We start from the raw sequence: 14,601 nt of genomic DNA, 5'->3' as shown, positions 1-14,601 counted from the left end.
GGAGGAATCGGTGCCAGGCTTCCAGATAAGACGTTGCACCCCCTTTCTCCAGGGGAGCCCTCACTGCAGGCGGGGGGGCAGGGGAGCAATTCTCCCCGGGATGCCCAAGTGTGGGGAGAGAAGCTGCGCGGCTCTAGGCCACACGGTCCCAGCTGCCCCCTCCTTCCTAGCACTTTGCGCTCCCCGCAGGAGCCCGCCCTGTGCTCAGGGACCCCCGTGCCACAGCCCCCCGGCCCCCTGAGCTGCTGGGGGAGGGCACGCTCTGGGGCAGGCAGCGAGGCCCCCACCGCTGGGCCGTCGTGCACAGGGGCGCTCATCTCGGCCTGCTGCCCCCAGCGTCTCCTGCTGACGAAGGGCCCGCCAATGGCGCAGGGCGGGCAGCGCGGCATCGGCCCCCAGCCCAGAGGGAGGGGAGGGAGCCGCTTCCCACAGAGCTCGCAGCGGACCCTCGTGCCCCTTCCCCTCGCTGGAGTCAGCCACCCGCTCGCTCACCTGTCCCGGCAAATTCCTTGCATTCCGGAGTGGGAGAGGTGGCCTCTTGGCCGGACCGGCCCAGCCAGTTCCACCAGGAAATCTTGCTCTCAGCCTGTGGCATCATCCGGGCGGGCGGCGGGCCGAGAGCAGGAAGACGTCGTCGCAGGCCCGGCTGGCTCCCGCCAGAGTCACGTGGCGCAGGCTCAGGAAGGTGCTGGGGGTGGGGGGTGCCCGGCGGCACCGGGCACGAGGCAAGGCCTGGGCTGAAGCGGGGCGGGGCGGGCGCGTCGCCTCGAGCGCCTGGGTGGCGGTTGCAGGAACACTCGCGCCTCCTCTTTGCGTTTCCCAAGCACCAAACCGCGTCGTCAGGCTTTTCCCAGGTTAGGCCCCCAGCAAGGCAGGGAGAGAGAATCGTCGGCGCAAGATGCAGCAGGGCCTTGGAAGGATGCGCCGCAGACCACCGGAACGATGGCGGTTGGCACGTGCCCCCATGAGGGCCGAGCGCTTGGCACGCTTTGATTTCGAGAACAGGACTGGCCAGGAATGTAGCAAAAGGTTTCTAACATGGCGTGGAGAATGTGCCTGGAGAGGCCCTTTGGTTTGTCTTCCGTGAGACTCGCTCCCAATCCACGTGGCTCAGCAGCCCACCGTCATGGGTTGCTTGAGAGAGTGTGGAAGGAGGTGAGCGCCCTGCTTTCGACCTCTTGGCTGCTTCCCGGGCATCGAACGGCCCAAGGATGGCGAAAGTGCAAAGCACGGGTCCTGATCCAGGGCAGCTTCTGTCTCCACAAGTCAGCGTTTGGTTTTGGGCATCAGGGAGAGCAACCGAGGGGCAGGGCGCGTGTACCGCGTGTTGCGCTCCCACATGGCCGCCTGGCGAGGAGCAAAGCTTGTTCCGTCACGCTCCCGAGGACTGGTGCTTAACAAATGTTGGGCTGCCCCGTTGTGTGAACCAAGTCAGAGACTTGGGGTCACCCAGTGAGACGGATTGCTAATAGCTTCAAGACGGAAGAAAGTAGATGAAACATGTAATAACACGATGCAGTTTAAGCAGCCCACTGGCCGAGTTGGCTTTGAAAGGAGATTAGAAGACTTCATAGGAAATCAGTCTGCTAATCGTGACAGTGAATTGGAATTGGAACAAGCTCATCTCATGCTTGCTCAAAGGAAGTGAGGTTTCCTGGAGGAGGCTGAGTGGCCGCTCGTGGGGAAAAGTGGGCAGAGATCTGTTACGACTGAGAGGGCCTCTCGCTTCCTTGCGGCCAGTGGGAAGGCATCTTTTCGTGGGCTCCCCAGTCCATGCCCGGCATTGTATACACTACGCTCAGAGGGAGTGGGCCAAAGGTTTCATCCACACTTTTCTCTTTAGCTTGCTCATGCAATTTGTCGCTCCCATTCAAGCGCATAGAAAGAAATGGCTTTCAAAAAGAAACCCAGGTGCTCAAAGGGAGTCTTTAGGTTTGCTTCAGGGTTCTTTGCAGCTACCTTACTCAGGAGGGGGTGGAAGAGGGAATGTGCACATCTGGCCTTCTTGCGCTCCGGCCACAGCCGGGAATGATCCTTCCCTGGGAGATTTCTGGATCGGGGAGCCGGCAGGGAGGCTGCCAAGCCGGGAGGGTGCATCCGAGGAACCGGGGAAGCGCACTGGCTTGCTTGGCTCAGACTGTGGAGCAAGTTCTGGGAGAGTCCCGAGGGCCGGACAGCGGGACAGGCGCCTGGCCGAGCAGAGCCTCCGGTCTGGTCGGGGGCTCAGGCACAGGCAGGACGCGAGAACAGGTCTGAGCCAGGCTGAGGAGCTGGAGACGGTCCAGGAGCAGAAAGTCCGAGTGGCTGGGGCAGGAGGGGCACTCGCAAGCGCGGCCGGGGGGCAGGCCCCGGGGAGCCCAGCCTGGCCAGCCTGCGGCTGCTGCTTCCCCTGCCGGCGCCCTGCCCGGGCCCTCGTCCCTCTGCTGAGGGGCGGCCCGGAGGAGCCGTGTCCTCTCGCTGAGTCCGTCTGTGCACCGCGCAGCCCTCTGTGGCGCCCACTGGCAGCTCCCTCAGCTCAGACGCAGCTCTGCACGTCCCGAAGCGGAAGGGCGCTTGAGGTCATCCGGACTGACCCCAGGCCCTGGATGGCCCAGGCCCCGGCCTGCAGGCACCTTTCCTTTCAGCCCACTGAGGCTCCAGCGCGCACGGATCCTGAAGTGAGGCACCGTGCGCTCGGCCGCTCAGCCCTTTCGGTCGGCGCTGGCAGCGTAGCTGGGGCAGGGCCTGCCGTCGCCTGGCTGCCAGCCCCTCGCGCGCAGGCGGCCGGGTGGCGGGAACGGCCCTGCCCTCCGGATGGGGTGGGAGCAGCGTCGCCACAACTCCCGCTGTGCCAGCACCCAGCTCTGTCGCTGGCAAGCTGTGGTTTTTCAAAATAACTTTTAATGCGTGCAGAATGGAATTTCCTCCTCACTGAGCTACCAAAACACTTAGTGGAGCGGGGGTTCAGATCAGAAAGTGCGGTTTCTCTGAGAGAGTCTGTGCTTTCTGGCCTTTGCTTTGCTTTGCTCCGCTTCACCTCACCTCACTTCACTTTGCTTTCAAAGAGCAGGCATGTGTTTAAGAGCAGAAAACCAGTGTTGATATATCATTTGTCACACCTTGTCATGGAGAACCTTTTCCCAGCGTTCCTCACCTCTGTGGGTTACACTGTGGTAGATTACAATCGGAGCTTAGAAAGAGAAATATTTACTACATGTACAATGTAAGTCTCATATAATCCAACTTAAATGACATTGCTGTGGAAGTCCACATAAAGAACAGATTTGCATCACGCAGCTTCATTGGCCACGAGCCAGAAGGACTGTGGACGGAAGTCAGAGACATTAGGAAAGAATGCCAAGAGGTACTTCCTGCTGCCCAAAAGAAAGGAAAGATGGACGACGGAAGAAACGCAGTTGCAGAGGACAAGCAAGAAGCAAAAGGGCACAGAAACGGGGTCAGCATCCTGGATGTGGCTTTTCGGCAACTATCGCGTAGAGAGAAAAAGAACTGTTACAAGTAGCAGTGAACAGCACAGTAGGAAAAACGAGAGAGCGCTTCCAGAAGATCCAGGAAATCCAAGGGAAATTCAAACCTAGACGATTGGGAATGCCAGAAGACAAACAGTGGGACACGCTGTCTGAGCAGGAGAAAATAAAGAGGAGGTGGAAGGAATATGCAGAGGAAATGGAAGGATGACAGAGGAATTCCTGTGGAGGGACCAGGTGCCTGCAGCAAGCCAGGAACCAGCTGCAGAACATGAATCGGTCCGGATCCTAACACGAGCGTGCTAACAAAGCTGGAAAACAAAACCTGGAAATGTCCGGTGTACAAGGAAGGAGGTGCCGAAGGCGGCTGCAGCCACGGAAGCATTGCATCCACTCCCAGGGGCTGCCACAAAGAAAGCTGGTTCTGTGGAGCAAGAAGGGCCAGGTGTCCAGGCTGGATTCCCAAGAGGAAGGGGCACCCAAGAGCGTGTTGCAACTATCCAGTGGCCACTGGAGCACAGCAAAGAACTTCAGGAGAAGACCGGTCCGTGGAGCACAGCTCAGCCTTGGACTGTGCACCGCAAGAAGCTGTGGGTGGCCCGCAAAGAAGGGCTGTGTCGGAAAGCAGAGGAACGGAACGATCCTCCATAGGCAAGGGGGTCAGGCGAGGCTGCGGTCGATCGCCCTCTCCGTTCAACCTGCATGGAGGGCACATTGTAGGGGAGGCTGGGTTGGAATCAGAGGAAGGAGTGGAGATCGGTGGAAAAAGCATCCATAAGTTAAGATAAGCAGGTGATATCATATTACGGCAGAGAGAGCCGCAGAGTGAAGCTGCTGCTAATGAAAGTGGAGGAAGAAAGGTCAAAAGCAGGACTGCTGCCACATATGAAGAAAACAAAACTCAGGACCACAGAAGAATCACAGAACTGGGTTGTTAGTGAGGGGGAAATTGAAATTGTGAGGGATTTTGCACACCTGGGCTCGTGATCAGTTGCGGGGGAAGCTGCAGGCAGGAGATCAGGAGAGGATGGAGGTTGCAGAAGGGCAATGATAAAGGAATCGGGAAAGATCACCACACGGAGAGAGCCGTGCATTGTGTGCCCGACCGCAGCGGATGGGTGTGAGCACTGGAAAGAGGCGGACAAGAAGACAGACACATTTGAAACCTGGTGCTGGAGGAGAGCTTTGCGACTCCCCCAGACCGACAGAAGGATGACATGGAGGTCCTGGATCAAGGTGGCGCCTGCCCTAGAAGCCCAGATGTCAAAACTGAGGCTGTTGCGCTTTGGGCAGGTCGGGAGAAGTCAGCATGCCCTGGGGGAGAGTCAGAGGCGGAAGAAGAGGCCCCTGCATGAGATGGATGGATGGACTCCGCAAAGGGAGCCCCAGGCCGGGATTCAGAAGAGGGAGCGGGGCTGCCCCGGGCAGGCGGGACGGACACCGGAGGGCCTTCCCACGCAGGGTCGCCAGAAGCCGGGGGCAGCTTGGCAGCACGGAGCAGCCGCCCCTCACGCGGTGTCTCGAGTGCCAGCAGGCGTTTCACTGAGCAGCCGGTGACGGGCCGGCGCTTCGATGCCACGGAGAGCCCGGCCTCTCCATACGGTTTGCGTGGGCTTAAGTGACACGTCGCAATGCAATGAACTTCTGTAACCCAGGAAATCCATTGAGCATCTTCCATATGCCGTACACATTTATCTCTTTCCTCAGCTGTTTGGCTCTTTTTGTCGTCAGAGGAAGTAGGTGGCTGACTGCAGTTTTTTGTTACAGGTTTGCAAAACTGAGCGAAGTCGGGTGGGGGGACTAAGGGAGGTGTGTTCCCTGTAGCTTTCCCTCCGAGGTCCCCTCCAAATGCCTCTGTCCATGCAGAGGGGTTGCTGTCAGCTGCCCACGTGACGTGAGGGCTGGAGTTGCGTGAGCTGCGCTCGGTGCCGTGACAAGCCGGGGGCGAGCTGCAAGGCGGGGCCGAAGCCTGTGTCTCAGGCGGGGCAGCGCTCACCCCTTGCAGGGCAGGTGAGGCTGACGCCCACCCCTCGCATCCTGGGACACTTCCGATGCGTCGCCCCAGACCCGTGGACAGTCACGTTTTGACCCCCAGGATCTGGAAGGATCTGGCAAAAGCTCTGGCTGCTCCTTGCAGGGTCTCTGTCAGGCGGGGCGCTCTGGAGTTCTCCGTGCGAAACCCACAACAAAAGCGCAGTTGCAGCGGGAGGGGAGTGTTCAGGGAGTGAAGTGGCCACCCTTCATTTCTGGAACCCAAAGGATCGTGTTTCAACAGGAGGCATGTTGGATTCACCCGCAGAACCGCCGAGTAGCGGGGTTGGGAGGGGCCACGGCGGCCACGAGGTCCCACCCGCTGCTGTTGCTGCAGGACTCCCGTTCACGCCTCTCCCTCGGAGGGCTGCCCAGCGGCCTCTTGCGGGCCTCCAGCGTGGGCCTTTGGCTCCACTGCTGTGCTGCTCTGGCCACCAGGAAGTCTCCCGGCGGCCCGGCTGGAGTCTGGCCGCCTGTATCTTCAGCCCGTTCTTTGGCGTTCTGCACTCGGGGATGGTCAGAAAGACGGCCCTCCTCCGTGCGGCAGCCTCCCAAGTGCTTGAAAAGTGCCGCCTGGCCTCCCCTCAGGCCTCCCTTCCCAAGGCTGAGCAGGCCCGTCTCTCCCAGCCGCCTCCATTTTCTGGGACCGCCCCGTCCGCCCCTTTTCGCGGAAAAGCACGGCCTCCGTCTCGCTGCCCCCGCCGCCCTTCGGTGTGCGTGCCGCCTTGGGCGTGGCCTGCGGGAAGCCCCGCTTGCTTCCCGAGGGCAGAGCCGGTCGGTCGGCTCGGTTTCCTGAGCGTGCCCTGCGGCTGCCGACTCCAAGCCCTCAAGTGGGCAGGGCAGCCCCACGGGCCCAGGAACAGGTGCTTTCGTGAAGAGCGGGAAGGCTGGGGGAGGGAGCCCCCCGCCTCCCCTGCGAGCCCCCACGAGTCAGCTCCAGCCCACTGCGTCTGCCCTTTTAACGTTTGTTTGATTTCAGCCGCCGTGCTCAGACAGCCTCGATGACTGGGTGGTATAAAAATGAAATAAACCAAGCCATTAATTAATTTGGCTCCTTCCCATGCCTGCCCGGCCAAATCCACGGAACAGGCAGTGCTTCCCCATCACTTCATGGGAGCTGTGGCAACTGACAGGCCTAAAATGCTCCCTTTGCAGAACGTAGAAAACCTTGTACGCTTCTGGGGTCCGGGACCTGCTATGCTTTATGCCTGCTATGCTACCCCTTTCCCAAGGAGACAACCCGTTTTCCAAACTGCGCTGCACAAATGAAGAAACGCCACGGCAAAAGCAAGCCCCACGTACGGCTGTGCGAGAGAACAGGCGTTCCCGGCCTGGTGGACATGCCTCAGGCCCGAAGCGTCCTTCTCCCTTTCGCAGCACCAGCTGCAGAATCCGGGTCCCCTGTGCCCCACCCCCGGCCTATGGCACTCATGGGGCTGCATCCCAGCTGGTTTCCCCCGTAACACGGGGTCGCCACAGTGGCCCAGCCATCCTAGTTACAGAATCATAGGATCACAGAATAGCAGAACCAGAAGGGGCCAGAAGGCCATCCAGGCCACCCCCTGCTGCTGCGGGACACCAAGCCACACCGTCCCGCTCAGGTGGCTGCCCAGCTTCACCCTGAATGTCCCCAGTGGGGGAGAGCCCCCCACCCCTCCAGGCAGCTGCTTCCTCTGTCCTACTGCTCTGACAGCGAGGACGCTCTTCCTGACGTCCAGCCTGAGTCTGGGTTGTCCCAGCTTGACTTGATTATTCCGTGCCCTTCGGTTGTTCACAGCTCTAAAGTGTTCTGTCACCTTCACATCCTCGAGTGTGTGTCTGACCCAGCAAATGTACCCACCGGTTGTTCGCCCTTTCTCCCCTTGCAGGTGAAGGCCAACGACTCCGACCAGGGCGCCAACGCCGAGATCGACTACTCCTTCCACCAGGCCTCGGACGTGGTGCGGAGGCTGCTGCGCCTGGACAGGGCCAGCGGGCTCATCACCGTGCAGGGCCCTGTCGACCGGGAAGACGTCAGCGTCCTGAAGTTCTCCGTGCTGGCCAAGGACAAGGGGGCCAACCCCAAAACCACCCGTGCCCAGGTGGTGATCAGCGTCCGGGACATGAATGACAATGCCCCCTCCATCGAGATCCGTGGCATCGGCCTGGTCACCCACCAGGACGGCATGGCCAATATCTCGGAAGATGTGCCCGTGGAGACCCCGGTGGCGCTGGTCCAGGTGTCGGATCGGGATGAGGGGGAGAACGCCGTGGTGACCTGCGTGGTGGCTGGCGACGTGCCCTTTCAGCTGCGGCAGGCCAGCGACACGGGCAGCGACAGCAAAAAGAAGTACTTCCTGCAGACCACGACGCCTCTGGACTACGAGGCGGTGAAGGAATACACCATCGAAATCGTGGCCGTGGACTCGGGCAACCCGCCCCTGTCCAGCACCAACTCCCTGAAGGTCCAGGTGGTGGACGTGAACGACAACGACCCGGTCTTCAGCCAGAGCGTGACAGAGGTAGCCTTTCCCGAAAACAACTCCCCCGACGACGTGGTGGTGGAGGTGAGCGCGACCGACGCGGACAGCGGGTCCAACGCGAAGCTCGTGTATTCCTTGGTGGCTGACCCTGCCTCCAAGGGCGTCTTCTCCATCGACCCGGACACCGGCGAGATCCAGGTGAAGACGGTGCTGGACCGGGAGCAGCGGGAGCAGTACGACTTCCTGGTGGTCGCGGCCGACAAGGGCAGCCCCAGCCGGAAGGGGACGGCCTCTGTCACCGTCAGCGTCATGGACCGCAACGACAACGACCCCAAGTTCATGCTGAGCGGCTACAACTTCTCCGTCATGGAGAACATGCCGCCCCTGAGCCCGGTGGGCATGGTGACCGTCATCGACGCGGACAAGGGGGAGAACGCCCGCATCCACCTCTCGGTGGAGCAGGACAACGGCGACTTCGTCATCCAGAACGGCACGGGCACCATCCTCTCCAGCATCTCCTTCGACCGCGAGCGGCAGAGCACCTACACCTTCCGGCTCAAGGCGGTGGACGGAGGCAAGCCGCCCCGGTCGGCCTACGTGGGTGTGACCATCAACGTGCTGGATGAGAACGACAACGCTCCCGTCGTCATCTCCCCGTCCAACGGCTCCTACAAGCACATCCTGCCCCACACCAGCCCCGGGCAGCAGGTCATGAGCGTCGGCGCCGAGGACATCGACTCCGGGATCAACGCCGAGCTGCAGTACAGCATCACCGGCGGGAACCCCTTCGAGCTCTTCAAGATCTCGCCCCAGAGCGGGAACATCACCCTGGAGAAGGAGATCCTGCGCAAGCACCACGGGCTGCACCGCCTGGTGGTGCGCGTCAGCGACCGCGGCAAGCCCTCCCGCCACGGCACGGCCCTGGTGCACTTCTACGTCAACGAGACGCTGGCCAACCGCACGCTGCTGGAGACGCTGGTGGGGCACAGCCTGGACACGCCCCTGGACATCGACATCGCCGGCGACCCCGAGTACGAGCGCAGCAAGCAGCGCAGCAACATCGTCTTCGGCGTCATCGCCGGCGCCGTGGCCGTCGTCCTGGTCATCGTGCTGGTGGTGCTGGTGCGCTACTGCCGGCAGAGGGAGGCCAAGAGCGGCTACCAGGCGGGCAAGAAGGAGACCAAGGACCTGTACGCGCCCAAGCAGGGCGGCAAGGGCGGCAAGGCCAAGTGCCGGGTGCGGAAGAGCAAGCCGCCCAAGCCGGCCGAGCCGGCCGAGGACGAGGAGGAGACGGGGCTGCAGAAGTCCCTCAAGTTCAACCTGATGAACGACTCGGTCAGCGACAGCCCCCGCATCCACCTGCCCCTCAACTACCCGCCGGGCAGCCCCGACCTGGGCCGCCACTACCGCTCCAACTCCCCGCTGCCCTCCATCCAGCTGCAGCCCCAGTCGCCGTCGGCCTCCAAGAAGCACCAGGTGGTGCAGGACCTGCCGGCCGCCAACACCTTCGTGGGCACGGGCGACAGCAACTCCACGGGCTCGGAACAGTACTCCGACTACAGCTACCGCACCAACCCTCAGAAATACCCCAATAAACAGGTAGGCGAGCTCGTGCTGCACCCCCCCGCCCCCCCCTCCCGCCGCGCCCGGGCCATCTGGACAGAGGTGTGGGCGTGAGGCGGACTGCGCCCTTCCGCATGAGCCGGCCTGGCCCCGGTGCGGGCCCGGCCCAAGGACTGCCCGGGAGAGAGGCGCCCGCCAGCCCAGCGCATGGGGGACAACCGCGTGGGGCCTGGGCGAGGCGGCCTGGCCGCGAGGCCCCGAGCACGGCGGGCACGGACCGCAGGGCTGGAGGCAGGAGGGGCTCGTGGCCGGCCGGAGCGCTTCGCGGCAGGGCGCCGGGTCCCGGCACAGAGGGCTTGTGGCGGGGAGGAGGGCCCGCGGGGCACGTGCGCCAGGCTCCGGCCACGCTTCCGCCTGAGCCTACTGCGGGCCAGGGGGTGCACGGGGGCGGCCGCGCCCGGCCTCCTCCGTGGCGGGACGTGGGGCGCGGCTGGGAGCGCTCTGCATGCGGAGGCGGCATCCAACTCTGCGGCTGGGGCAGCGTGGGGGCGGCCGCTCTCTCGAGTGTGTTTCTGGGATGAAACGGGCCGCGCATGCCTGCGGCGGGACACCTCCGTGGCGCGTGCGAGGGGTCGGCGCAGGCACGCGGAGCGCAGGCGCTGCTGCCGTGGTGGAGGGGTGCCGTGCGTGCTGCTGCTGCTGCTGAGCTGCCTGCTGGGGCAGGTGCCGCCTCGGGGGCCGCAGGGTGGGGGCAGGAGCCTGCATGTGCGCCGCGGGTGGTGTGCAGGGCTGCTGGTGGTCGGTGGGGCTGCTTGCCCCCCCCTGCGCGACTTGCACGGAGCTCTGCGGGCACGAGGCGTTCCAGGGAGGGCGCCGGTCTCCGTTCCCTTCCCATTGTGACTTGTGCGCCCCGAAATGGCTCCCCATCACCATTCAGGTGAACTTGTCTGCCGTTGACTGACTCCAATAAAAACTTCCGTGGCCGGTCAGTGTGTCGTGCTCTGTGAGTGGCGAGCATCCATGCTCCTGTGGGGAACTGAGAAGGGGAAGTGGAACAGAACTTTTTCGCAACGGATTGCCTGCTTGGCTGGGTTTTTTATTTTTATTTTTATTTTGGTCATCCAATTACTGAAAAATAGAGAGAAACATGGCAAGAGGAAAATGATTTATTTGCTAAATCTTTAGCCCATGCAAGAATTAGCAGCACATTGAAACAAGCAGGGTGGTTCCGTTACTGTTTTTAAGCAGAGGAGAAGCAAAGGGCAGCGTCACAAACAAAACGGGACGGAACCGCAGCACATTCGCCCTGTGGCATCATCCCAGTTTAAGTTCTTATTTCCGAAATGAATCGGCAGCTCTCAGCCGCTGACCTGCAGCTGCCTGGCCTTTAAACTGCCCAAATTGGTGGTCTGGGCTTTGCAGGATGAACACAGAGAAAGAGGTGCCGCTGCAGCCGCTTCCTCGTGGGAGACGGGGTGGGTTTGGTGGAAGGACTCGGCCCGCTTGGCACGAAGCTGCCTGCACGCGATCAAGACAGCGGCCTTTGAGTGCAAACGATCTTCCCTGGAACCCACAAACCTGTGTTGGGCCGCAGCATTTGGTGCGGGCAAGCACGGTGCCTTCCCAGCGTGGCCGCCCGCTTCCCCGCCACCGGCCCTGCGAGGCGGCCGCGGTTCCCGGCCCTCCACCTCGCGCCTTTGCCGCACTCTGCAGACAGCTCTCTTGCGGCTCCCTCCCAATCCTCCTCCTCCGCGTGAGAGAAGCTCGCAAAGTCGGAGGCTGGGAATGGTCCAGGCCACCAGGAAGGTGCCGTGCCGACACACGGGGGCGGAGGGGCAGCTTTCCCACCCCCTCTGGGAATCAACCCGGTGCAGGTCCAGGGGGTGGACCTTGCACGGCTCCCCGCTCTTTCCTCCAGCCTGAAAGCCTTGCTGATAACGGTTGCGACCTCTCCAGCCCTTGAGCGCCGCACCTGGCTGGGGAAGGGGCCGACCGTTCTCAGGTGTGTCCCGCAGCAGTGTGTGCGTAGAGGAGGCCACCTGGCGCTGGAGGCGCTCCGCCAGGTGCTGGAGCTCGTGGGCGGCCTTATTTATTTATTTAGAAGGCTTCTATGCTGCCCCATTCGCCAAAGCCTCGGGGCGGCTCACGACAGGAAATAAATCATGGCAATATAATGTGATTGGAGACGCCCTGGCCATCCTACGCCGAGCCTTCCCCGTCCGGTTTCAGACCGGTGCAAGCTCCACGGTCCTGGCTGAGGACGTGCGGCGAGAAGCAGGCGGATCCGCTGACGGCTGTTCTGCTTGCGACGCGCTAGAGCCCCGGAACCTTCTCAGGGGTCCTGCTGCCACCCCAGGTCCCCCCGCATTTATTCAGGGCTTTTGTGTACCGTCTCGCAGCCACATGGCTCTCTAGACGGTTTCCCTAACAAAAACCAGCAATACAGAATATCATAAAGAGCACAATTAAAATCACAGCATCACTGATAACATGACATCATAACAGGAACACCCAAGAATAGTTCCGGACCACAGATTGGAATTGTCTTAAATGTCACAGCTGAGAATATTAAAATTTGCATTACGATATAATTAAAATCAAATTACAACTAAAATCATCCACAGTGAAAGTGCTCCTCGAATGAAGGCATCTTGGTCCGGTGCTGGAATATGTGTAAGGACGGCGCTTGACAAACGTCTCTGGGAAGGCAATTCCACAGGCGGGGCGCCACAGCGGAGAAGGCCCTGCCTTCGAGGCTGTAGTTGCAGCTTTGATGTTTCATGGCCTCGGAGCAAAGCTCACATTGATCCCCGCTGATCTGCCCCTCTGAGTTTAAGCCCAGTCGGAACGGTTCCGAAACGCGGCTCTGCCTCCTCCGGTATTGAGGCCCCTCCCAGCTTTGCTCCACCTGCAGATCTGAGAGGCACTTCCTTTGGAGCGATATTCGGAGCTCATAAAGCGCTGCACGGGAGGGGGCCTCGGGGGCCTCGGCTGCTTCAGAGCAGGCAGGCGTGAGCCTGGGCCGAGCATGGTGGCTCAGCCGGTTCTGGGTGCCGCGAGCAGCAGGGCCCGGCCCGCTCGCTCGCGCCACTTCTGCAGGACGCGTGCTGCTCAAAGCACACCCTGCTCTGTGTGCCGGTTCGCACAGTCGATTCAACTGGCAGGCCCCGCAGGCGAGGGGATGCAGTCGGGGCTCCCGTGCTCCCCCTTGACACACGCGTGACGGCCGCCTCATGCGCGCCTGTGCCCCCAGAGGTGCCCGCACCAGCCCCGCCAGGCCCGCTCGACGGTTCAGCCTGCCCTCAGCACAGCCGCCTGGATTGGCCCCCACACCTTGAAAACCTTTTCGTGCGAGGGCTTGCCCTGAAATGCAGGCTGGAAACATGTGGTTTGCAGAGAGGCAGCGGGAGCCACGAGCCTTATTTGGAGGAAGGAGCTGGCGAAAAGCCATTAATAAATCACACGCTGACAGCATAATTCCATATAATTCCAGAATGGGAAGGGGGCGGGGGGCGGCAGCAACGTACGAAGGAGCCGAAGGGGAGCGCTGCCCCCCGCTCGGCTTCCCGCCGGGCGGCCTTTGCCAGTGCGCACTGTGTGTGGAGAAGTGGGCGACTCCGAGCCAGCCGTAGGCTCTCGGGCCAGCCCACCTCGCAGGGTTGCTGTTAAGACTGAGGGCAGGAGGAGGGAAATGGGGCAGACTGCCTTGAGTTCTTATAAGGAAAAAGGCAGGATAGACTCTGATAAAATGAGTGGGTCACAGGGAGCGGGGGGGAAATGCACGGGGCCGGGGACTCGAACCCGGGACGTGAGCAGTCGGGTTCTGGCAGCCTGCCTCCGGGGAAGCTCTCGGGCAGCGCGCACTCCCAGCCCGATCCCTGCAGGACTGTCACCAAGAGGGTGCAGGCAGCCGGAGGGGAGACCCGCGGACCCGCAGAGCGGCCGCTCGCTCACTCAGGCCTGGCTCATCGCTTTGAGCAGCCTCTCGCCGGAGAAGATGCTCCACGGACCCCACCTGCCTCGCCGTGGCTCCCGCTCATCGCCTGCACGTTTTGGAACCTGACCACGGGCGACATGCGCGCCCCGGGAGCCGGTCCTTTGGGAATGCCCAGTTTGCACGCTTGCAGAAGAGTTGCGGGACGTTCCTGGTGCCACGCCGCCCCGGCCCCTTTGGCCGCTTCGGCTCCACGGCTGACCTGTGGCGGCAGGTGCGCCAGTCCCCGGCAGCACGGCTGGGAGTCACAGTCCCCGCATCCGAGTGCCTTTCCCTGAGGAGAAGGCCTGCTGGCGCTCACTCTTCGGTAGACCCCGGTCAGGAAAACTGGGGAACAGCGACCCAAAATACTCCAGCGGAAAACAGAAGTGACGTCCCGGAGGGTTGAATATATTTGCATCTCATTCTGTTTAGCAGCCCACTGCTTTCCCACAGCCCAAGCCAGACATTCGGCCTGGGGGAGCTTTAAAAACCACCCAACCAGATCTCTGGAAATTGTCCTCAAGAAGAAACCTGCAGCAGCTTCCTGTTGGGCTCTCGAAACGCTGAGCTGCGGCCGGCCTCGGATCGCAGGCCCCGAAGGGTTTACTCCCCGGAAATGTGTGCACGCACATTTAATGCTTGTGTTATCTGCTGCCCAGCATGTTACTTTTGTCCTCCTCTCGGCTAATCATTGTTTTAGTGCTGCTTGATAAAAATGCACCGCATTTTTATCGATCTTTCTGAACTGAGATGATGCCCTGAGCAAAACTCTTCTCTTTCCTTCCTCTTCCTGCACGCCTGTATTTTTTTTCCCGATTTATATCCTGCTTTTTTCCTTCAAAGGGCTCAAGGCAGCTTACATCATTCTCCTCCTCCATCTTATCTCCACAACAACAACCCTGTGAGGTAGGTTGGGCTGAGAGTCTGTGACTGGCCCAAGGTCACCCAGCTGGCTCCATGGCCGAGCGGGGACTGGAATCCGGATCGCCCGCGTCCCAGTCCCAGCTCTTCACCACGCCGCCGCGCTGGCTCTGTTTCTTCATGGGCTTGCACATAAACCCAGCCACTGGGAGAAACCCAGCCGTGGCTGCCCAGCTGGCAG

At 61.5% G+C, this 14,601-nt stretch overlaps 1 protein-coding gene across 1 annotated transcript in view; it reads left to right on the top strand.

Annotated features, from left to right (window-relative positions):
• The window catches only part of PCDH1 (protocadherin 1), a 47,746-nt gene that overhangs the window by 2,833 nt on the left and 30,312 nt on the right, over window positions 1–14,601 (top strand). Inside the window, exon 2 of the mRNA XM_044442844.1 lies at window positions 7,367–9,559. Coding sequence (XP_044298779.1) covers window positions 7,367–9,559 — 2,193 coding nt within the window. The remainder of the gene's footprint in view (window positions 1–7,366; window positions 9,560–14,601) is intronic.

This window comes from Varanus komodoensis, unplaced genomic scaffold, assembly GCF_004798865.1.
Source record: "Varanus komodoensis strain SLA01 unplaced genomic scaffold, ASM479886v1 scaffold40, whole genome shotgun sequence".
Taxonomy (NCBI): Eukaryota; Metazoa; Chordata; class Lepidosauria; order Squamata; family Varanidae; genus Varanus; species Varanus komodoensis.
Note: the sequence above shows the minus strand (reverse complement) of the source record. Positions and strands in the feature narration are given on the sequence as shown.